Source organism: Lichenostomus cassidix, chromosome Z (assembly GCF_008360975.1).
Source record: "Lichenostomus cassidix isolate B80296 chromosome Z, HeHo_3.0, whole genome shotgun sequence".
Taxonomy (NCBI): domain Eukaryota; kingdom Metazoa; phylum Chordata; class Aves; order Passeriformes; family Meliphagidae; genus Lichenostomus; species Lichenostomus cassidix.
In genome coordinates this window covers 16,363,460-16,388,844 of record NC_139511.1, presented here as the reverse complement: position 1 = coordinate 16,388,844, position 25,385 = coordinate 16,363,460, and the positions used below count along the sequence as shown (strand labels likewise).

Genomic DNA, 25,385 nt, shown 5'->3' with positions numbered 1-25,385 from the left:
AGAAGTTAATTTAGTGGCAGAGTTCACATGATGAAGAAAGCACCTGAAAAAGACCAAAAGGAGAGCTGCACATACATGAAAAACAGGAAGGTATTGAGAACTGCACATAGGAACACCTATTTTATATACTGCAGGAAGTATTATATCTTTTTACTGTAGAGAGTTGCATCCACAAAGCACCTCTGTGCTGTAATGATGCAGAGTATGCCATGTTTCTGTTGGAATAATGATATCAAAACAATACAAAAAGTATTACCAGAGTTTTATAACTAAGAGAATGAGAAAAAACATCACCAACAGATGTGCTTCAGGTCAGGTGTCCTGGAGGGCTGAGGAGCACACCTGAACACACCCAAGATCTGTAACGCTGTTCCTCTTGAGTTAGAACCAGGCAGAAAGATGCTGGAAAGATCCAAACTAAAAGTCTAATTTCTTTTCCTAACCATAGAGCTAAACCACAAATGTTATGCTATGGTAATGAAGCTGATTGGTTCTTTTTTAACCAGTTAAAATTCATGTAGTCAAAAATTATTTCATTACTATATGAAAGAGATAATTAGTTTAAATCTCATGAATAAGCTGATGTGAAATGCAGATATTCTTAGGAAATCACAATATTCTGGTTCAGCTTCTTTTCCATCCATGGAGGCCTCCTGCCATTTTTGCCCAATTTCCTCATTGTTGGGGTGCAATCCTTCTGGACTATGATTCTAAAACAAAATGGCATTTTTTTCTTATTCTTATTTTTATCACTTATTGTCTATTGATTAATTTTTATTCAATTACATTTAAAGTACTTAATGGCTAGTATTTAAAATGCTGTTTTATGAATAACTAATTAAAATCTAATTCTCATGCCTTAAGGTTGACATTAAAAGTCAGTAAAATCAATAGCCTAGCAGAGAAAATATTCCTTTTCTCTTTGTCACAGATTTAAAAACAGATATAAAAAATAGCAACTCACATATGAAGCCATGAAATTGCTTCAGTAAACTTGCATAAACATGAGGTTAAATGAAGGAAGGAGGTAAATTATAAGCTTTGGAATCATGCATCCAAAAAGTTTAGAGAAAGAATAAGAATAGTGTAAAAATTTTTAATACCTTAAATCTTTTCCCATGAGGATTTTAAACAGCTAACAAAGCTAAACAATAAAGTTAATAAAAAATATTTTTGTTTTGTATATTTTGTTTTACACTTCTTTACATTAAATGTTCAGTTACTTTACACTGTACAGATCAATAGCTGAAACACAGCTCAAAAATCTCCTTTGACTTAAAATAGAGTTCTGTCTTACTACACAACATCCATTCTTAAAAGCTGATTTAAAACTGCCTTTAACTCCCACATCACCAAAAAAATAAAAATCCTAAAAGCAACAAAAAAATCAAACACTGTCTATGTGTATATTCTGCATACAGATTGTATATAGCTTTTATAAATATTTAGGGTTTTTTTCTCTCTCTGGTGGACTGGAACTGGTTCAGTCCTGTCTAAGGCTTGGACTTATCATCAGTGTTGCTACATCCTGGACTGGTATGTTCACAGCGAGGCACTCAAGATCATCCTCTCTACCCTCTCTAGCTGTTTTTCTCTAGAGCATCTTCACCTTAATGCATCTACATTTCTGTGATATCTGTGTCCTTGTTTCCTTCCTCTTGCATTCTGTTCGATAGTCTCACAGAGCACTCTAAGATCCAACTGAAAAAGGCCCTAATGGCACTCAGAAACAGACATCACATTCCCAGTACTGCAGTTCCCAGAAGGACAGTTCCCAGCAGCACACTGATGAGTCCACTTATCAATTTGTTTGCTCAAAAGCACTGTCACAGGGATGCTTCATCTGTACAGACTGTTCTTTTTGGATAGGTGATTCAAACCTAGAAGAAGCACATTATGAACACACATGCAGTTAAAAAAAATAAAGCTTGCAGATGTTACTATCTGAATGATAGATCAGGGCTGGAATACAAACTTTTTTCAACTTACCATATAGATAGGACTTAACACAGCTGAGTAGTTAAAAAAAACCACTCAGCTCCAGATACACATTTGACAGCTGGCAAAAAAACCCCCGACCCACCTCTAAAAGTGCACATTTAATGTTTAAATTTACAGCATGCATCTTCTTCCAGGAAATTATCATTATCATATTCACCATTCACTTGTTAGAGACAAGTTGCTGTCTTCAACAACAGCAACCATTATCTTCACATTCATTTGTTCCTTACTAAAACTATGATTTAAAAATTTACATTTTTAAAACATCTTCCTATCTGTGATTTATTCAGTTTCATCTTTTATTTAAAAAAAACCCAAAAAACCCAGGAGTGAAAAGTTGAAAAACACATGGTATAAAAGCCAGCACTGCAAAACAATTGCTAAATAACTTGAAGTGGCACAAAGCAAAGTTAATTTTGGAGGCTTGTGCTTCCCAGATGAAAATTGGCCTTAGGAGCCACCTCTCTGCAGATATTGCTTGTAGAGGCATATTAAATGCCCCACTTTACACAGCAGAATCTTATGCTCCACAGTCTCTTGCAAGCAGGACTATACTTGTTTGACTCAAAGACTCTGATCAGACAAACTCGCTCAGATTATTGTTGTGCTGGGCTTTTGTTTCTTCCTTTTAGAAGATTTCTTAAAAATATTTATTAAAAAGCATAAAATTTTCAAACCATTTAAATGCCTGTATAAGTTCTCTGCTATTTAGTGAACCATATATATTTAATTCTTCCAGGTTTTTTTCCATTCAACAAATATTGTGGAAAGTCCTTTTCTGCATCAAGCTTTCTCTCCAGTACTCCTCTCTAAAACAGGGAGCTTGTTTCAGTGTTGTTATCTCCCTTAGTGTTTCTTCATTATATGGTAAACCTAAAAACTCAAAACAAAACCAAACACAAAAAATGCAACAAAAGGTACAGGTAAAAAAAACCAAAACCAAACTACAGTTTTTATTCATTATTTACAAATGAATTTATTTACAATTGAAATTTATTTAAAATTAATTTATTTGCAATTACGTACATAGTGTCTATGGTGTCTTAGCGTCTAGGGAAAGTAATTATTTCATGCAGCTTTGAATCTATTGGCTTTGAGATTCAACAACTGAAATATCATAAATGCATTAGTGCACTCTGGCTTTTTGATACATTTTGATTTATATAGTTGGGTCAATTTCAGCAGAGAATCACACAATGGGTCAGGCTAGAAGGGACCACAGAGGGTCATCTACTCCAATCTTCCTGCTCAAGCAGGGTTGCCACAAAGCACATAGCACAGGACTGTGCGCAGATGGTTCTGGAATATCTCCAGTAAGGGAAACTCCAGTCTCTCCTGACAATCTGTTCCAGTCACCTGTACAGTGAAGTTCTGCTTCATATTCAGGTGGAATTTCCTCTGCCTCAGTTTCTGCCCATTGCCCTTTGTCCTATTGCTCAGCACCACCAAGCAGAGCCTGGTTCATCTCCATTCATGTACTTACAGACATTGATGAGGTTCCCTCTCAGCTGACTTTTCCTGAGGCTGAACAGGCCCCACTCCCTCAGCCTTTCCTCATAAAGAGATGCTCCTGTCCCTTCATCATCTTTGTTGCCTTCCCCTGGACCTGCTTGCTCCAGGAGCTCCACGTCTGTCTTGTGCTGAGGAGCCCAGAGCTGGACAAAGCTCTCCAGCTGTGCCTCCCCAGGGCTGAGCAGAGGGGCAGGATCACCTCCCTCCACCTGCTGGCAATGCTCTTCCTGATGCACACCAGGACAGTGCTCCTGACCACAAGGACACACTGCTGGCTCATGTTGTTGTACACCAGGATCCCCCAGATCCTTCTGCACAAAACTGTTTTCCATCACATCAGTCCCCAGCCTCTCCTGGTGCATGGAGTTGTTCCTGTCCAGGTGCAGGATCCTGCATTTGCCTTTGCAAAACTTAAGACAGTTTTTCTCCACCCATCTCTTCAATCTGTGGAGGTCCTTCTGAAGCACAGCAGTGGAATCATCCTCTGCTCCCAGCTCAGAGCCACCAGTGAATGTGCTGAGGATGCATCTGTCCCTTAATCCAAGCCACTGATAAATAAATTAAACAATACTGGGCCCAGTATTGAATGTTGAGGGACACTGCTAGCTACAGGCCTCCAGCTAGACCCTGTGCCACTGATTATGACCCTCTGGGATCTGCCATTCAGACAGCTCTTAATCCAACTCTCTGTCCACTAACCCAGTCCACATTCCCTGAGTTTGCCTATTGAGGATGTTGTGAAAGACAGTGTGGAAAACCTTGCAGAAGTCAAGTCAGACAATATCCACTGCTCTCCCCTCATGTATCCAGGCAGTTGTTTCATTGTAGAATGCAATCAGGTTGGTCAAGCATGATTTACCTTAGTGAATCCATGCTAACTGCTCCTGATCACCTCCTTGTACACATGGATAGAGATGGCCTTGAGAATGAGGTGCTCCATCACCTTTCCAGGAATTGAGATGATTGGTAGTTCTCTGTGCACTCCTTCTTGCCCTTTTTGAAATTTGGGGTGACATTTGCTTTCTTCCAGCCCTCTGGCACCTCTCCCAAACTCCATGACATTTCAAAGATGATGGAGAGCAGCCTTGCTATGATTTCCACCAGCTCTCTCAGCACTCAAGGATGCATCCTGTCAGGGCCCATGGACTTGTGGATGTCATTTGCCCAGTTTTCTCAATTCAAACAGAGACTTTTTTTAGTTATTTACTCTGATGTAAATGATGTAAACTCAGATGAAACAATGCTTCTTTTGTAACCTAATAAGCAAGAAATCTATACATCCCAAATCATTAGATATAAGAACACAGGAGCTGATGGACCATATCCAGAGAAAAGCAACAAAGCTGGTGAAGGGCCTGGATCACAAACCTTATGAGTATGGACTGAGGCAGGCGTGGGTTTCTAACCAGGAGGAAGGAAGGCTCGGGGAGACCTTATTTCTCTACACTATGTGAAAGGAGGTGGAACTGTGATGGGGGTCAGTCTCTTCTCCCAGGTAACAAATGACAGGACTACATGGAGGAAATGGCCACAAGTTGAGCCAGAGGAGGTTTAGATTGGATATGAGGAAAAATTCCTTCTTGTAGAGGGTTGGCAAGCATTGAAACAGTTTGCCCAGGGAAGTGGTTGTGTCACCATAGCTGGAGGTATTTCAGAAACGACAAAGATGTGGCACATAGGGATATAGTTTAGTAGTTGACAGTGCTGGGTTAATGGTTGGACTGAATGATCAAAAGGGTCTTTTCCAGTTGAAAGGGTTCTACGATTCTAATATACCTTTACATCTAACAGACATCAAGGGCAACCAAGATGATAAAGATTGGGATGTAAACAACAAAGTAGATATGCAGGGTCAAAATAGAACATAAGAATCCTTTCACACACAGAAAGCTGTAACCCTGTAATTCACTAGTTAGCAAAATTATTCTTGGATGTAAAAGTGCTTAGACATCACAGAATATAATTCAGAGCAAGTTTCAAATCCTTTAAGAATAGTTAGGAAAAAGAGTGCATTATTAATAACTTCTTTAAAATCATGTGGGGTGATACAGTATAATGTATTACCTTGATTTCCACTTTAAACTTCTGCATGAGTTCCTTGGAATGATGACTCTGTCTCCTCAGAGCATATTGCAGGGTCTTCTGGAGAGTTCCCATAATCATACAGTTATGCAGGAACAACATAAAACCCAGTAAATCTTCTAACTTAGAAATGATCATTTTTTCAAACAGAAGAGCACATGCAAGTTTCTTTCCCTGACTAAGTCACCAAGACCAGACTTTGTGTTGCAGAACCATAGAAAACACAAACCAAATATTTGAAGAAAGGTTTTCTGCTAGTCCCACAAAAAGAGCACAGTGTGTTAAATTAATGAAATAAGTATTTTTAAGTTTTCTTGAAAAGGGGTAACTACCTTCTGAATTACACATTTATTATTTCATTCAGTGCATATCTGCTAAATCTGGGGAGATTCTGGGTGCATCTACCTTGAACATGCACTAAGATATTTAAACACAATATTCAAAAGACATCTATTTTCAAAATGATAAAGATAGCAAAGAAAAGATGAAGAGTGGAGTATAAATTTGGAAACCCTGTGTTAACAAGACATGACCCACTATTACATTTATATAGAAATTTACTACAATGTACAAAATGGAAGATTTGTCATGGGAATCCTTAAGGCATGGCAACAATATGCTTTTTACTGCTGCACTCTTACTCCAGGTATTGAAAAGTAAGTTGGCTGAGGATAGTTACGCTTTTGTGAATTGACAATAGAATTTCTCACCTGGCCAGGCTGCATAAAGACAATCCCTTTTAATCCAGTTGGGGATTTCTCCTGTCTGGATACAATCAAACACAATTTTTTCTGTTTCAACATATTCTAAATCTGATTTTGCTTTCCCAATGTTTCTGAAAAGCTTTGTTGGGAGTTGTGTCCTATCATTAAAAAGAAATAAAAAAAGAAATAAAAAAGAAGAAAAGAAAGGTAGAAGTTATTTGTAGGAAAGTTAATTGATAGGGAAGTTAATTTGTAAGAAACTTCCTGTTGAAAAAGTAGGAAGAAAAGATGTTGATGTTGTAGCACAGGGCTACCAAATAAGCTTATTTCAGCATATTTTATAAAACATGAGATGAAACCTGCATAAACCAGTTAAGCCAAAATGTTTTCATTTTTCTATGTGGTATTTCTAAGTTACTTGATTTCTCTCATAATATAGATATAGACCCTACTTTAATACTTTCCCCCCATATATAGACACGAAAATTATAGCAGCATTCTTCAAAATATATTTGCTTTGTTTTATTAACCATTCAATATACCTTCTGTCATCCATAAGTTCATTTCCATAAAATACTTCATAGGACAGAATGTCAGCCTGAGCATTATTGAAGACTTCTTTCCGATCAGCCCTTTCATCCTCATTCTTCCTGATAAGCTGACGGATGCATTGTTGTGCCCCAGGGACATCACAATATATGGTGTGAATCTAACATGGATCAAAAATTAGATAGTATTTCCTGTAAAGCTGATGCATCTTTTGCAATTCATGCAGTTCACACAACTGAAAGGTTAGAAAAACATGATTTTTTCATGATACCATTCTCATGCTCCACTAGTTTATAGTTTAAAATAATGCCAATTAATGAGTGTTCAAGTTGGTCTAATCAGTTTTCTGTAGGCTTTCAGTAGGTATTTATGGTTCTTTAATCTCATATGTTATTCTAAAAATCTTACATGTAAATCAATGTACACAAAATAGTATATTGCCATTTTTAAGACTGTAACAATAATAAATAAAACTGCACTTTTTTCTCCAAAATGAATTTTTTAGAAAACCCATTAAATAAATTCTCATCTTTGAAATAACTGTATTCTTACCATCTTGATAAGACATTTCAAGAATATTAGCACTGTCATTTGAGGTTTCATTGCCTTGTTAAATCTCCTTTCACTTTGTAGGAGCTCAGTGACTTCCCTCTCTCGTTTCTGTAAAGATTCTTGTATCTCTTGCAGGATGGTGTGTGCTTGCCAAAGACATCCCTTTTCCATTGGCCATTCAGTCTCCTCTTCTTCATTAACTACCTGGAGCCAACAAAGATAACTCTCACACACTAAGCCAAGATCTAGATTTTGATTTCTTTCATATGGAAGTACCAGGATTTCAATGAGCAAGGTGGAGCAGAAATGGAGAAAAGCAAAAGAAATATTGGATACGATGGTCTGTTTGGTTCCAACATTCAGAATTTAGTTTTTATTATCCAAATAGGTAGATATTTAAGAGAATTTTGTAGCAAATTTCTACTATGAAATATCCTAATGACAGCCATAGCACAAAATCAGTGATTCTAGAACCAACAAATTGGTTTCATTATTGTGATGTTTTCATAATTTGTCATAAATGTATCATTCTCAAGTCATGTATATATTTGCACACCAAAATTACTATCAGTTAGGCCCAAGGCTGAGTTCAGCCTGATTGCCTTTGAAAGACCTACAGTAAACCCACAAACAACCAGTTACATTTCCATTTTTGTGCTCACTTCTTCTGGTTTTAATACTAAAACCTCTGACACATCTGAATTTTCTCCTTCTGTCTTTTCAGACTTTTGCTGCAGAATTTTTATCTGGAAATTCATGAGGTCTTGCAATCTTTCCACATGTAGACTGATGTTGTGTAGCTCCTGTAAAGCTGAATTGAAAACAGTAGAAAACCAGGTAAGAATACCTTCAGTGTTTCTTATTTACAGTTTCCGCAATACCATCTCTGTGAACTTATGTGCCTTTAAAAATCAAGAATTTATAATTAACTAATAATTTTAATAATCAATAATTAATTTTAATTAATTAAAATACAAATAATTATAAAGGAATCATGTTTTTGATTTTTTTCTTTACATTTCTAAAGGGATGGCTACAAGAGTTGAAATAGACCTACTGAGAAATTATGCTTACTGTAATAGGCCAGGTGTGCTAAGGAGTTTGGAGTCATTACAGGCAGTATTTGTAGCTTCAATATTCTTTTATTATTCCACCTGCACACATGGTATTGAAATGTAAATACTTATATTGACTTCAGCTGGTGTGCAGCTCAGTGTAAACAAAAAAGCAAACAGGAAAGAAATTAGATCAAGAGACTCTGCATTTGAAACACTCACTCAGTGTGTGCTGGGTATAAAGATAATCTAGCTTTTTACACAAATTTTCTAGAATCCAGACCTGCAAGACAAGAAAAGGAGAATAGCAGGAAATCAGTGTTCTACCATTTTTCATTGTGTTTCCTTGGGGAGGATAATCAATATCACAGGAAAAATATTGTTGCTACTTATGTGTACAACCTACACAAATGGGCTAGTGAGCAGTAAGTAGATGTCACTAGAAAAGAAAATACAGAGATAAAGCAGAGACTGGTCAGGCTACTGGTGTTTTCACAAGAGCCTCAGTCAAGCAGTTCTATGCTTATACTTTCTTAAGCACATTACTGAAATGATAATAGAGACAAAAATGATTAGCTCTCCTGAAACAGCTGAATAACAAAGCTTTTAGAAGCATTCCCAAAGCAGCCCTGCAGAAAAGGTTGTTTGAGCCAAATCTTACCACCATTATCTGGCCTAAAAGAAAATATTCCTTCTTCCTACAAACTTTAGAACATAGTATCCTCATCCCTTTTGATTTTTGATTGTAATACTTTCGCTAAATTTCTTTGATATGTAACATTAAGTCAAAAAATTTTTAAACTCCACAATTTTTTTGCAATTCACCAACAAGGCATAAGATATTACAGTGGTGGACGTGGCTCAAAGTGCTTGAAAAGTAAAAACCTTCATTTTAAATACTGGTGCCTTGCAGAACTTAAACGAAAGGTGGTGCTACATCACTTGAAAAAAGAAACCAAAAAACTTGCCTGAGATCTTAGCAATCGTGCAGAAATCTGCATTGTTTCATGAAAGAAAAAAGAATCTGCCTCCCAGATCCCCTCCTGCCCCCTTCCCTTCCCTGCCCTTCCCCACCACAAAGTGGGGTAAGATCTTCCTGAGTACGTCTTGGAGAGCTGCAATGAAAACTGGCTGTAACAAAGCAGTGTTGCAAAATTAAAGGAAGAGTTGCACATACCGGACAGAACAGAGCCCTGTGCAGAAAATAACAAATATCAGATCATGCTTACCAGTGCTATCTACTAAGAAACCAAACAAATGTCTTTTTTTTTTTTTTTTTTAACACCTATGCTGTCATTTCAAATCTTTAATCAACTTAAGTCTCATTATTACAGACAAACTTGGAAAACCTGAGGAACTTCAGGCAGTTTTTCCTGGGAGCTATCAAATATGGTCATTTTGCTGCTGCATCAGCCAGCTGATATGCAGTCTTGCAATAACTTACACAATGAGGTTTTGTTGATTTTTAACGCTAGTTGCTAAACAAAGAATGCTGCACTGTAATTTTAAAATTACTTTAAAAACCCCATGAAATGTGGAATACAAGAGAAATTACCATCTAATAGTTTTTAATGGAAAGAAAAATATAGTAAGACAAAACAGCATATGTCACCTTCATTGCTGTTTAAAGGGTGAAAATCTACATGGATTCTCTGAAAAAAAGGAAGGCAATTACATAGAAGCTCAGTCAGCTGATTTAGATGTACATAACTAAAGGCAAACAGGCAGGCCAACAGCACACACTGGAAACAAGAAGAACACCCTCTGACTGCAAAAATCAAACACAAACTATGTTTCTTTACCTTTTCTTCTTTTCTGTTCTCTGTTTGTTGTTTCACATGGTGAAGAAGACCTTCCTTCTCTTGGACCAGTTGTCTGTTTCTTTCCTTCAGGTTCTGAGGACAGTAAAATAAGGCAAAAGAGATTACAATTTCGACACTATTTTCCAGAAATGCATACAGTTTGAGGGTTTTTGATTCACAGGTTGAAAAGTCATAGGCCCTAAGGCCTGTGGATCTTGCACAAAAAAAATTAAAATTCTTCATTTAGCAATGACCCTCTGTGGCCAGAGATAATCTGATTCTAAAGACCCTTTCTAAAGGCTTGAACACTCTGAACCTTTTTCTCAGCAGCAAAACAGAAGAGGAACAGGATAAACCTTAATATCTTGTCATCATCAAAAGAGCAGCACACATCCTGTATATTCTAGGATATCCTTGACACTTTATTTGCATGAAAGCAAAGCTATTTCCAAGTGCATAGCACAGTTAAGCCAAGCTATGAACACTGGTTTGGCAGTATACTATGCAAGGCTTTATTCATGTGAAGAAGGAGAAAGACATAGCTTATTTTAAAACACAGTTTTACAAACTGTGTGTCTTCATTTACCTGTCAGTCCACAGGAAGAAAACATTAATTAGAAGGCCTGTTCCTGCAAACTCTGTAAATACTTGCCATGCTTATCACCATGTAAAACCAGTAATATTTGGTTACCTTAACTGTATCTTGCCAGTGTGTGTTGCTCTTGTGCATCAGCTCCCGATAAGCCTCTAATTGGGATTTCAGACACCTCATTTTCTCACTATAATGTTTCTTTATGGTGGTTATAGTCTCATCCTTCATTACAAAATATTATTGAAAAAATAAATAATGAGTGAGAACAGAAAGTCACGCATGATAAATAAAACTGTTTCCATAACAGGTTCCCTTTATTCTGTGCTTTTTATTGTCTGCAAACATTTGTTATTGATTGCAGGAGGTTTGTACTGTCATTCATTGCAGATTTCAAGAAAAACTCACTGGTAAAATAATATATATTTTATTTATTTTTCTGTAGAAATAAAAACCAAAGCCTCTCTGAGAGCATATCAGAATGAATTCACCCCAAGCATGGCCAAGCAACTTTAAAGTAATTAAACTTAGCTCAGAAAGTGAAAGCTTGGAAGTAGCATAAAAACAGTCCACACAGCAACCAAAATGAGAGACATTCTTTGAAGAAAGATCATTACAATCCCTGTGTTTGCATCCCTACCCAACAGGCAGTTGTCTCTTGCTATGCATCTGTGCTCGCCCTGATCCTCTTTCTCTTCCCTTAGTGGTCTGGAGTCAGTTGGACATTGAAGATGTGACTGTGCCAGGGTTACATTCCCACCAAAGCTCAGAAATGGATTTACAGAGGTATTACCATGCTTGTGCAGATGTGAAAACCTGAGAGTAAGATGAAGGCTTGTTCTCTACCAAAGGGTATCTAAACTTCTTACGTTACATACAGGAAGTTGTCTCAATTTTACTTGACAGTCAGAAGTGTTCACTTCCCCCTGGTGAGTTTAGAGGAATTTCTGAATCTCCTCTTTCTGTGTGCCCAGAGTAAACTTCAATTGTGTTGAAAACATACATCTTCATAGGAACTAAGTGCCTGTCTTACTCTGGATCAGAAAAGGAGAACGATGTGACAAATAAACAGAATGGTGAAGCTGTAATTGCAAGAAAATATTCCAGAAGAGCGTAGACAAAATGATATAGATAGTTCCATCTTTTGGGAGGATTACTGACTAATGGAATGCAGAAGTGCTTCCACTAAGGAAAGTGAGATATTGTGGAGTTGTGGTCACAGGAATGGCACCTCTGGATCCTCATTGTCACCTTGCAGGAATTTACAGGTGAAGAGATTCTGCTATTCTGTTAACTATATGGAAAAAACATTGCAAGCCTAAAGCCAAGCTAAGTACAAAGTAGACAAAAAAGAGGAAAAAGCCACTGAGGAAAAAGCCATAAAGGCAAATACAGCTTGGCACAGTCCTTTACAATGCACTCATTCTTGAGAGGCACAGCCCACATAAATGCAAATGTTCTAACCATGGTGTCAGTTACAACAGGAAGGTGTTGTTTAAGAAAAAACTTTAGTAACAAATGAATTTTAGAAAAAATTCTGCCATTTTGCCAGACAAAAAGTAAAACAAGACTTCACAAGGCTGTAAGATAAAATACACTTCAAGAAATGCTGACAGTATTTACAGACAATAAGAATGGTACATGAATGGAGATGTAATTGTGAATGAAGTAGATTTTATCCCTCTGTATCATTTTGATTAATGGTACAACTCAACAGTGCTAATACTCCAGAATAATTACCTGCTTTTCTTTCCTCATATTATCTAGTTTCCTGATTATCTTCATGTGTCTGTTTTTCATTTGCTCCATGTCCTTTACAATCTGCAGAAGATGAAGGAAATTATAAACGCAGAGATTAGCAATTCCAGTTGTAATGAACCATCAAACAATTTTGAGGTACATTTCTCAAAATGAGAGATGCATTACATTGAAGAGTTTGATCTTGGAAACAGCTAAATAGCCACTAGAACTGCAGGCCAAAACCTCCAGGTTTCAATCACTAAAAATATATTATGCCATTGAATAAAAATCTGTGAATAACTTGAAATGAAATTTCTTTTCTGGTCCTAGTATTGCACCTCCTCTTTGTCCTTTTTAGTGTCGTGATATGTGTTGAATATGGTGGAAATAGTCATCACAATCATTCTAAAGTTCTTAAAAAAGAATAGCATTGTGAGGATTTTAACTGGGGAAAAAAAAGGTAAGCAGTGGGGAAGATTGCATTTTTGCATTTAAGAGTTAGAAAAGCAAACTGATTACAGAATACACTCTATTTTATTTTGTATTACATTAAAATAATTTTAAATCCTACAAAACTGATATAACTTTAAGGTATATAGGCATTTGCAATGACTAAGAAAAACAAATGTATACAGAAGAGGATGGAAAAATGGAGCTTTTTCCTTTTTGAAAATGAACCATTTAAACTTCAAATTGCATCAGGTTCCTTACTGAATTTGTTAAATTAATTTTGTTTCTAATTCAATTCATAATAGTCACCAAAGGAAAATTCCAGCAGCTCCCATCCTAGCCTCTGCTGTTCACCTCTTTGTTGACATACTTGTCTGGTAGGTGCAATGTCATATTGCACCTACAGCACTACTATGTGAATGAGACTAACAGATACTGCTCAGTCAATTACAGCAGTAATGATGGTGATTATATATGTACTGTAAAAATCTAGAGCTATTCCCAAGATTTCCTTGGTTTCAGTTCTTCATTTAAACTTCATATGGTGCAGATTCTGCTGACAGTGAGCAGCTCAATCAAAATGAAACAAACAAACAAAAAATCTCAGATCATTTGTTGTGGCTGATACATTATTTGAAAATAGTTGTGGTTGTTAGCTTGGATCTAGGCTGGCAGATTAAATCTCTATGAAGATCTGCAAGCAGTTGACTTGTGAGTGAGGAATCTACCATCTGACACTGTTACTGTTCAAATTAAATAAAAGTAACAAAGCCACAGTGCAGTCTTGAAACATACTCTGCTATTGTCTCCTCATCAAAAAACCCTAATTTTAAAGAGACATAATCAAGAGGTTAAGATACAAGAAAAGTCTCTTTGACTTAGAAGATTGAAAAGACCCAGATGTGTTTATCACTCTCATCACCCACAGAGGTCTGAATCATCCTAGTAATTTTTTCAGGTATTTAACTTGTATCTTACAGCTAGCTCAGCAGTCTGTATGTAACCTGTTCAAAAGTCACCAATGAACTTTTTTGTCTCACAACAAAAGACCAAGAACACAAAGCTCTATTTAATGGAATAAATAAAGCAATGAAACCAGTGTAACAGGATATATATTTATATTTATGTTTATATTTATTTATATTTATATTTATATTTATATTTATATTTATATTTATTTATTTTATATATATATAGACAAATGCTCACAAATGCTAACTTAAAAATAGCTATGTAGGAAATAAAAATTTATTCTAATAATTAGTAACAAAAATATTGTAATAGGAAAGCAACAAAACCTCCCACTGCCAGTCAAATACCCTCCCAGCAGCAAAGAAATATGATGCAAAATATGTAAGAAGGCAAGGGTTTCCTCCAAACACAGTTAAAGGGGAGATCTATCTTTAGACACTTACCTGGGAAAGGCATTTATGCAACTTAAAATCTGATCTAAGTTAAGATGTAACTTTGATTTTAATGTTTGCATTTTTATATCAATATTAAAAACTTAAATGCAGGCTTCCAGATGAGAATTAAAATATCAACCTACTGGGCAAAAAGATTGTGTGAATTCAGTTAATGTGATGACAGTGATTATGACAATTCATCTAGTTTATCCTAAGAAAAGAGAAGCTTCATTTATCTGTCAATTTTTAAATACTGTAAAGTATTCAATCATTGGAGGCTTTCTTTGAGGGAAGGGGGTGTTTCTTGTAGGTTTTTTACCTTGGTGATATGCAGTGTAGCTAAGCTGTAGGGAATATAAGGCACTTCTTTGGTTGTATGTTCCTCCAACTCAGTTGCTTTGTGATCAACATTAGAACAAACTCCAGATGTGGCAAAATGTTCTAGTGTAAAACAAAATTTACTTTATCAACTAAAGTCCACGGCAACTTCACATGTACATTTTGCATTTTAAATTTCGTATTAGAGGCATCAAATATAGTGGTTTTTATTTGGTTGGTTGGTTTTGGTTTTTTTCCCTCATAACAAGCAAAATAAACTTTGGGGAGAAGAAATATAGCACCTGTAACTTGTCAGCTTTGATTTCTTATCATACTTGTTTGACAATTACTTGTTCCTGAATATTCTGATGTTCATTACTTACATATATTTATGTAATTAAAACTAAAAATTAAAAATTAGATCACAAAAAACCATGCAGAAATGTGTTGCCTCTCACAAAAACTAGACTTTACCACAATTAAGAGGACACTTTACATCCTCAGGAACGACAGTTTACAAGTTATTTGATAGACCCATTTTTTTAATCATAGTATGATATACATTTAAATTTTTTTCTAATCTTCTTTTTTATTAAATAAGAACATAAAATTGTTTTTTCACAATCAAATCTCTCTGGCTTAATACAGTAACTGACTTCCTATTATTTTAACTATCATAATTCTCAACCCAGTATCATAATTAACAAACAGGAGTATAAGGTCAAAAATACTGATGCAAGTACTTAGAATAGTGATTTGTGTATATCTAAGCTAAAGAACTTTATTTGGAAATCCAAGCAACACAACTTGATTTAATCAGAGCTCACATGCAGGGGAAAAAAGAGAACAAGACTTCTCATTTTGTTAAATGTATTATGTGTTCCAGAAAGCACGAATAATACTTGCATTCTAAATTTACCTTTTTCTTGAGTTCTGTCTTCACTCCATCCAATCAGAGAATTCAGAAATGACCACTTGTTTATATTCATTCCAAGCTTGTGCAGCCATGAGTTTCCATCTCTATCTGTCAATAAAATTCAAGTGCTAAAATATTGTGAAAATCACTGAAATTCTTGCACTAATCCTCTTTGGACAAAAAAATGTTTTTAAGTGACTAAAAGGGATACAAAACATGAGAGACTGAAAAATTGAGAAAGCCACAAGCATAAGAAGGATGTGTGAGGACTTGTTTGAGACTTGAATGGTTCCATCTGATCCTGAACATAGAGATATTGAATGCAAAGTCTGTATTCTGGACTTTTTCTCACCTTCTGTAAAAATGTTTTTAAAATGTTATTTTGAATAATTACAAAATAAACTGGATTTTGCCCAATATTTTGGAAAATGTGTGTGTGCATGTGTGTGCATGTGTGTTAAGAGGTGGGGCTGTATCACATTTTTACATGAGGTGTGTCTGACTCGGGTTTATTTATGAGCACTCTGGATTTATTTATTACTCTGGATGCCTGCAACACTCCTGCTGAGAGAAAACCAAGCCACAACACCTTCAAGTGTTCTGGAGTGAAAGAGCAAACAGTGTCTGCAAGTCTTCTGACTCCCTGAATTGGTCAAAACAAATACCAGAAATTAAGAAATTTTGTGCACTGGGGAAATTTAAATGCATACCTTTCCTGAGTTCCTAACACAATACACATTTATTTACATACTGCAGTGATTTTATACTTACAAACATCTGTCTCTGCACATTGCTTTTAGTAGCTCTATTGTAAGGAGAAGCACCATTTTAAGATACACTCTGTCCAGCTACTAGATGGAAACATCAGATCCTATTCAGGTACAGCCATGAAAGTCTTGTTTTTCAAGACCCAATTTTGATGATTTATAAAATCCATAACTAAAATACATATTGAAAAGAGTACCCTTGGCTCAATCTACTCTTTTTTCTGAATTCATTATTTTTGTTGCTATACTACATAAAAATAGTTACATATACTGTACATATAAAAACTATACTTAGTTTATATAGTTATATATACTATACATATTTAAAAATACCATCTTTTGTTCTGAGAATTATGTCATTGAAGGACACAAATTCTATATTGAACAGCTACTTTTTAAAAGACTTGACCTCTTGCATCTACAGTCTTTTGGTTGACATTTTGATTTCTTTTTGCCATCTTGCAGACACTTCACAGCTCTTCAAGTCACATAATCCTGTGTTAGCTAAAATTAACCACTAGTACATCAATACTTGCTGTCCAAGAGCATAGGGTCCACATTTCCCCCCAGGATAAAGATTAATCAGACATCCAGATTTCATTTCTGACTGAAAAAATGCATTACTATATCACATACTGATACGACTGCAAAATTTGTCTTTAATCTATACAGACCATTGGGAGGAAAAGTATTTGAAACTACAACCAGTTAATTCATGAATGCTAAAAATCAGTCTATATGTCTTCTGTTTAACTGAGTATTTCACAGGGCATGTGACTCTCAGATCTACTGAACATTTCACACCACTCGTGTGAGTTAACTCACACAGAGCTCTGTGGTGTGGCAGGGAAGAGACATTTGTAAGAGCTCTCTTTGTTTCCAATGCCACTGGTCAGACTGCTCTCAAAAGGCACTCTGAGTATGACAGCTCCTTGCAGTTTAATTCCTTTATAATATAAGGCTCCTAAACCAGAGGTCTCTCCTTTCTCAGATTACAACTAGAATGAAAGCATCCAGCACAAGCTAGGCAGCCACATTACTATTCCTGAATAACTGCAACCGTAATTTTTGACAGTTTTGAGAGAGGTTGCACATTTTGTTTCAGAAGTTACAGATGTAGACCATATAAAAAATTTAGTCCTGTTATGACAGCTTTAGTTTTAACAATACAAAGCCAGTATGCATCTCTTGTACATAAGGAGTTCAAACATGATGTCCATAACCTATAAACCGAAATATGACAGGAACACTTCCACTTAGTCTATACTGACTTTTATCAATATTCAATCTATATCAGCACTTATGACGACGTGGTCTATAATGTTTATGTAGTTCTGCTTCTGTGACACTGCAGTACAGATACTACTACTACCTTTTGTGGACAGCAGTGAAGTACAGTCTTGTTCTGAACATCTGAGGCACAACTACCACTTACCCTCCTCAGGTGTGTCTTCCACCAAAACACTTTCAATCACACATGAAGGATGTTCCTGTATGTCCTCTGAATAATCAGTAATGCTGCCTGGTAGAACAGATGAGTGCATGGTGGCCTGTGGTTTATTTTCAGGATTAATTCTTACTGAATCTTTGGAGACTTGCCAGCCTGAAAGTTCAACTCTTTGCACCCATGCTTCTGGAAAAACAAGGAACATAATTGTTTTTAATAAAATACTAGGACAAGGCATTCAGTAGAGAGTCTTAAAAACAAATTTAGTGAAACAGGACCAGATTTGTAATATCACACCCCAAAATGGGTTTAAGATTAAAATACTGCAAACTGTCAGCCAATTTAATAAAACCTGGGTGACTTAGAAACTGGTCAGAGCAAACCTTTAGTTTTGGGTCTTGCTTTTCTGTCTCTTCTGAAATCTAACATGATTTGATGATTTAATCTTGGTTTGACTGACAGATTTAGCTGAATTAGTAAAACACATCAATATCCATGACACAAAGGGAACAGAATTCACCATATATCCTGAATACAACATGTCAAGTCCCATGTATCTTCCACCCAAAAGAACATCTCAAACACACTCCTCAGTGCTTAACTCTTGATCAGCTTTTGTCTCTGGATGTCTCTAAGATATTTGCTCTCCTGTTATGATCAGTTTCTGCTTCCCCAGAAAAAGATTTTCTTGATGAGTGTCAAAGAAACCGTAAGTATTTATTATATATATTTATATTTATTTTATATATATACAGACAAATGGACACATATGATGGTCCATAAATTAAAAATGGCTAAGTATAAAGTCAAAAATTAGTCTAGGTACTGATAACAAAAATATGGTTACAGGAAAGCAAAAAAAACCTCACACTGCCAGTCAAAAACCACTTCCAGCAATCAAGAAATATGACGCAAAATGTATAAGAAGGCAAGGTTATCCTCCAAACACAGTTACAGGTCTTGCTTTTTTTTTTTTTTTTTTGGTTGGTTTGGGGGTTTTTTTGTTTTGCTTTGGGTTTTTTTTGTTTTTTGTTTTTTGTTTTTTGTTTTTTTTGGTTTTTTGTTTTTGTTTTTCTAGCTCTTCAAGGTCTATGGATCAGCCAGGAAGAAAATGAATACTTGACTCTGAACAGGAAATACAGACAACAGGTTTTTTGGGAAGCAATCACAGCATGTGGTGCACAGGAATGAAAATTTAGGTGACTGTAAGTTCAGCAAGTGAACTCATGTTATTGCAGAGATTTCAGCTATCTGGCTAGGGGCATCAGCACTGGAATTTGCTCACTACCTGTCAACATTGCACAAAAAGTGCTAAAGCCTTTAAAAACTTGGCTTGTGCTCACTGAACAGGCCTGAAAATTACACTTGCAGAAGTAAAAGTGGTCAAAAAGAATTATGGTAATAGCAAAGTTGCTATTGTAATGAGCATGGACCAGTTGAAGTTCTGTATAGCTAATGAAGCTGACAGATTGTTTTCCTATAGGAGATTGAGAAATGCAGCTCAGAAATGCAGTATAACAAAGATCTATCTGTCTTATCTAATCCTTCCTTCAAACTATCACCACAGTTGGAAACTCTTTTATGTTTCCCTGATCAATTTAGTAAGTAGCACTACCCAAAGAAGAAGCACAAGAATATGTTCCTAGATTGATACCAGCTTCTGCTGTGGTTTAAGCCTGTCTAGCAGCTCAGCCCCATGCTGCTGCTCTATCACTCCCCCACGGTGATGGGTGGGGGAATCAGAAGGATGAAAGTGATATAACTCATAGGTTGAGTTAAAGAGACTTTAGCAGGTAAAGCAAAGATCTACATGCAAGCAAAACAAAACAAGGAATTCATTCACTACTTCCCACTGGCAAACCAGTGTTTAGACATCTACAGGAAAGCAGGGCTCCATCACATGTAATTGTTATTTAAAAGACAAACTTCATAACTCAAAAAAATACTTTCTTCTTTCTCTTTACTCTGCAATTCAATATTATCCATAGCGCAACCACATGCACTAGGCTTTGTTATAACAACGTCAGCCGTCAGCCGACTGAGCAGAGCCTGTCCCACCCTCTGTGCCCTGAAGCAAAACAAAGAACAGCAGTGTGAGAGAGCACTGGCAGGGTTTGGTGGGAGTGTCCTTGAAGTGCTGTTCAGTCACAACAGCCACAACAAGAGAGAAGACCATCACTTCTGTGACTTGGGCAGATATACAGAGTGTTCCCTCCTTCATTGTGTGGAAAATGGAGCATGAAACTTGATGTGGATAGAGAGTAACTGTTCTCCCAGTGTCCTCACAAGCAAGACCATGTTGTTCCCCTTTGTCGCTTACAAAAAAGTGGAAATTGTCATTTGTGTCTGGACTGCTGATCACTTGGAGAAGCAGGAATATAGCAACGGGGTATAGCTGAGTATAACTCAGTATAGATGAGTGGTTGGAAAATAGGCCTTATGAAGCCTCATCTCTTGTTTGTAGATGGAACGGGAGCTTCCTCTCCTATATACCAATCATCTGGGTTGTTTCAGAAGTCCATCCTTTCCTCGTTAGCACTGCATCACATTGGTATCAGTATGGAGATTCATACCAAGATATATTTACAACTCCATCTCATCCCCTGAAAATGATTTAGCAATTAACTTGGACAGTGTATTACAAGTAAAGGCTTGTTTACATTGCTACAAGCTACAACCCAGTTCTTTCCAGATGGAAATGCATTATGCAAACATTTTCTTCTTACATTTTCTGGTCAAACCACATTTTTATCTCTAAAGTTCTCAGGTTACACTGCCTTGAGTAACAACCTTGCCCCGTTGTATTGCCCAACAGAGCTGACAATCAAGCGTGTTTAACTCGTTATTCTTCTGTTCTGGTGTGAAGGTTAAACAGTCAGTCAGGATATATATGTATAGATATACATGTATATACATATGTGTGTAGTATATTGGCAAGAAGAAGAAATACATAGCAGCTATCACCAAATAAGTTGCCAAGACGGAACTAAACACCTATGCCAACAGTTTATATTGCTGTTAATAATAGCTTGCTACCACAGACTGCAAAGATTTTCTTGTTGTATTTTGTTGATCATTCCTCTTGAAAATAAAAATAAAGGCATGTATATCATACTACAAGTCACAGAAATGCTGGAGAAAATGCAAAAATCTGGATTTAAATTTCCTTGGGAAATGGTGTGTGTTTGTGTGTCTATTAATAGACATAGTTGTTCCTTCATGTTGGTTAGACCTGAGATTCCATGGTATTCCCAGCTGCTCATTCACTAGTCAGCTACCGGAGACTACAGACAGACCACAATGTTCCACAAGTTTTGCTATTCATCTCTAAATCAGACAGGGCAATTTAATGTTAATTTTTATTACTTTATTTAAATTTTAAACATAACGTTTGAGAAGTATGTTTGACACCTGAGGAAAAACTACTTTTACAAATATGTGTGGGAAGGCCTTAAATAAGTTCATTAATAAGAAGTGAGAGAAGACTGTTTCCTCATGATTTATGGAGAGAATCTGCAGGTTGCATATAAAAAGCTGAAAATATTCCTCATCTTTCCCTCATTCTGCTTTCTAGCACCCTGCTCCCTACGGTGGAGCAAGACAAACCTCCTTGCTTTTTTATTATAGGCTTTGCATAAGTGCTCATTTATTATACTCCCTTGAAAAGCAATTAAAGAATCTGGCCTTCTGATTTCACTTATCCTAACCCTAAACTCATACTCAATAAAAGTCTCAAACTGTCAATGTTTGTAGATGCTGAATACTTTAATTATTGGGACCCAACTTTGGTTACCTGGTGGCCCTCAAATATGGTTACATCGGGGTGTGTATCAGAAAAAAAAAAAGAAGCTTGAACAGTCACAATAGTTTTTGAAAGAGATATTCCATATAACAAAAATAATTTTAAGAGTACAAGTGCAATTTAAAGACAATTTTAAGATGTCACGCTTAGGACACATGTTATCTCTGTGGAAAATCTAGGAGGAAAACCACAACTTTTGGCAATATAATTTTTTTTCTTTTGTTGTGACATCATTGTCTCTTCTTTGAGGCAGAATCATTTGGTAAAACTTATTTGCCTTGCAAGTTAATTTTTTTTCAGCCAACAGGAGTTAAAAATTCAGGGAATAAATAAGCAGCAAGGACATGAGACTTTGAGCAAAGACCTAAGTTTGCAAAAGAAACAGTCCTAAATAAAAGAATGGTAAAAAAGAAATTAGGACCCACTTCACCCATTTTTAATCACTTACTAGTGAAAATGGTTTGTGTTTAAAGTCCAATACAAACTCCCTTTCTTTAAGTTCATTGCTTCCCATCCTACAATCAAATTGATAACTTTTGAAGATTTCTGAATTGTCTTCTGAGAAATAACTGAAGATTCTTAAATTATTAGACATCATCCCTTTTCAGACTTTGACCAGAAGCCACATTGATCAGCCCTTTGATAAGTCCCTTGTACAAGCTCTCTTACTCATCTTAGATTGCATTTCTTGAAATGACATGAGTATCATGCCTGAAATACTCAATAACTTGTTGAACTGTGAAAACTCAGTCTTATTTTTCTAAAAAAAATCACAAATTATTTGAAAAACCTACAGTGACTTGACTTAGAAGACCTTAACTTATCACACTTTTCTAAATGTTTCTGAAGACACGTACACAACTTTCCAACCTATCCCAAGCATTTGAACACACATGTCCTAGGTTAGCAAGACAGCTTGCTAATTTAAATAACTAGCTGTATTTAAAACTATTCTCATTCATTTGTGGTTATTTTTCTGCTGTGTAAATGACTTAGCTCTTTTAGTGTGTATTTCATGTCTATGAATTCTTTTCTTTCATCAACTTTTTTACAGCAGAGACACTGAAAAACAGGTATTTGTCGTCTTGACAATTTTCACTTGACTTATTTAATATAATAGTGGCCTGGCTCCACCCTTCCACTCTCAATAGCTGTGTGCCATAATGTAACATACACAAATATTTTTTGTTTTTACTAAAGAAATACTAATTCCTAAATAATTACCTCCATCCATGGTTATCCGTCTGTTTCTTAGTGTTTCCAGAGAGATGAGAGTTAAATTCTGGTATTTTCTGAAAGCCTCCCCCACTGTGTACATAAATATTTAACCTGCAAAAAATACAAAAGCCTCACTAGGCAACAAGATACGTGCATAAAGTAAAACAGATAGGGATCAGGTTTCTTGTCACTGATTCCTGTGGCAGGCAATGTCTGTTTTGCCAGCACACTAAAACCTACTAGATGAAACTCAAACCTGTAGAAAACTTAACTATAAATGAAAAAAATGCAGGCTGGTGTTATATATCTGAAAGCACAAAGAGCCACAAGAATACAAGATTTTCATTACAATATTTTACAACTCTCCACACTTCTTTGTTTCAGCTGGAAGAATGTGAAACATGATTCTCTTGCTCCATTTTCTGTAGTAGTTAAATTGATAGAGATCTGAGTGGTATTTTATACAATTTCAGCTCTGATTTCATATAAACTGAGTTATTAAATGGTTCCAGATTAAGCTGTTACTACGTTAAAGTTTAACTTGCTTTTTACAATTTTTTCAAGGAAGTGAATTGTCTTTTATAAGGCAATTAAGTGTATTTCCCTTCTCTGCTAATTAAAGGTAAAACAAGCCCACACTTGTCACTGTCTGTACACTAATGCTGTGAGTGGCCTCGGTTGAGACAGGCAGGTTATTCTGAACTGTGAGTCATATATGCTGTTCTCTTGGAATAATTCTAGGCACAAAACTTCTGATATAGTCTTATATTTCTGCGAACAAAATAGCAGCAGAAAGCAAGTACTATTCAGCAATTGCAAACTAAAATACAGAATGAAGTGGCTGCAGACTGGTGTGATCCTGCCTGGGCAGGTGAGACCAGTGGCTCAGGATTTCTACCTCACTGCTATTGTTTCACACCCCACCCTTATGTCAAAAAGGACTAAAACCAGGAACTTGCCTTTGGATTATAGTACAAAAGGAAGGCTTTTGGTATCACTAACTGAACAAGCAGTTTCACTGTGGGTTTTCAGGAAGCAGCTTCATTGTGAATCATAGTACAAATAATCCACAACTAATTTAATTTTTATGACTATTAACTCTACTGTGCTAATTTGAATATTTTAAAGCTTCACCAGGATGTAAAGAATACAGCATTGCATGGTGACCTGTATAAAAGACTTCTTTGAGAGAGTATTGGACTGTTTTGTGATTTTTCTTTTCATGATAACAAAAATATAATGGGGCATTTTTGTCTTTTTTCCTCTTTCTCTTACCACAGGGGAAAAAAAAGGAATAAAAAATGGAAAAGGAGGAAAAAAACAATAGAAAACCAACCATCTGAAAAAAGGAGCGTGTTTGATTTTAAATGTTCACAACCTCATAAAAATAAAACCCTATTTGACAGATTATGTTTCCAAATTATTTTTACAGTAATAAATTATGTGAAAACTATTAGCGCTACAGCTACTGCTAAATGAAGAAGCTGGCAAGGCAAACAGAAAATAGTGAACTCTCAGTTGTATTTAAATAGGGTATTTAGGTTTCTACTTCAATTTTTTAATGTTCACTGCAGTGTTTCCTGCTTTGTTTAATCTTTTAAGGGGTGTGTATTAGTCCCAGTCTTGAACGACAATGTGATTGTGCTAGCTATTAAACAAACACAATAAAACAGATTGGTAGTGCCACAGATATCTTCAGATCACTCAGTACTTTCATTTTGGCTGCTATTCCTGTAATTTTACTTTTAGAAGAATCTTTACCTGAAAAACCTTCTTTACCTTTTTATTTAAAATATTCTTCAAAAAATCCCTAAAGTAATCTGTTATATTATATGTCTTTTTCTTAAATTAACATCATTGGGACTCAATATTCCACTCTTGTGTCTTTTATTTTGTTATCCATAATACTTCATGCACAATTATGTGAAGATAAACTTCTGTGGCTAGGAGTCTCGTGTTCCTCTTTGAATATTCCCAATGATTTTGATTCCCTTGAGAAACCTATAGCACCTCCAGGGATAAATAATTCTCTGTAGTGTAACATTGGGCTACATTTGAAATGTTGCGTCTGCACCTTTCTCCTTTGAGGAAAATCAAATGCAAATCAAGCTCTGAGTTACATACCTTTAGGCAGTTCTATAGCATTCTGTAATGTTCTAAATTATAACAAATACAAACATGCCTTGAACCTTGTTTTCTTTGAAATGGAAACAAGTTGTTGAAACTTTAAAATTTCCCATTAATAATTGCGACTTGCACTGTGTCACCCATTGTGCTCTGGCACTATTTCTTCCCAAACAGCAGTCTTGAGAAAATCCAGTCCAGAGTAAAACTAAAATGAAAATGCAGGAGTTTTCTGAGGTTTTAGCTGGAAACACAATAAGGAATTGTTGTTCAACATCACAATACAGAAGTCTATAGGAAATCTGGATACAAATTATTTTGCTGAAAGTCAACAATAAAATTACATTTAAA

The 25,385-nt window shown here is 35.9% G+C and overlaps 1 protein-coding gene across 2 annotated transcripts; it reads right to left on the bottom strand.

Annotated features, from left to right (window-relative positions):
• Nucleotides 1-301: 301 nt before the first annotated feature.
• On the bottom strand, nucleotides 302-23,037 carry LOC146424438 (uncharacterized). Of its 2 annotated transcripts, XM_085042531.1 has the most exons (14): nucleotides 22,917-23,037; nucleotides 17,879-18,076; nucleotides 15,680-15,784; nucleotides 14,762-14,883; nucleotides 12,587-12,667; nucleotides 10,949-11,071; nucleotides 10,258-10,350; nucleotides 8,678-8,738; nucleotides 8,063-8,211; nucleotides 7,401-7,604; nucleotides 6,842-7,008; nucleotides 6,306-6,457; nucleotides 5,578-5,655; nucleotides 302-1,880 (listed from the first exon to the last, which is right to left on the bottom strand). In XM_085042531.1, the coding sequence occupies exons 1-13, from the start codon at nucleotides 23,008-23,010 to the stop codon at nucleotides 5,591-5,593; spliced, it is 1,614 nt and encodes a 537-aa protein (XP_084898657.1). In that variant the 5' UTR covers nucleotides 23,011-23,037; the 3' UTR covers nucleotides 302-1,880; nucleotides 5,578-5,590. The 2 variants fall into 2 exon arrangements, with proteins under 2 accessions (XP_084898657.1, XP_084898656.1); XM_085042530.1 differs by lacking the exon at nucleotides 302-1,880 and having other exon boundaries at nucleotides 2,996-5,655.
• Between the last annotated feature and the right edge of the window lie 2,348 nt (nucleotides 23,038-25,385).

Excerpts from the sequence above, each read along its gene's own strand:
- LOC146424438 (XM_085042531.1), bottom strand. The coding sequence starts at position 23,010 with ATGTACACAGTGGGGGAGGCTTTCAGAAAATACCAGAATTTAACTCTC. Across the intron at positions 18,077-22,916 it reads ACGGATAACCATGGATGGAG|AAGCATGGGTGCAAAGAGTT; the intron begins GTAATTATTTAG and ends TTGTTTTTCCAG. Across the intron at positions 8,739-10,257 it reads AGAACAGAAAAGAAGAAAAG|GTCTGGATTCTAGAAAATTT; the intron begins GTAAAGAAACAT and ends CTTGTCTTGCAG.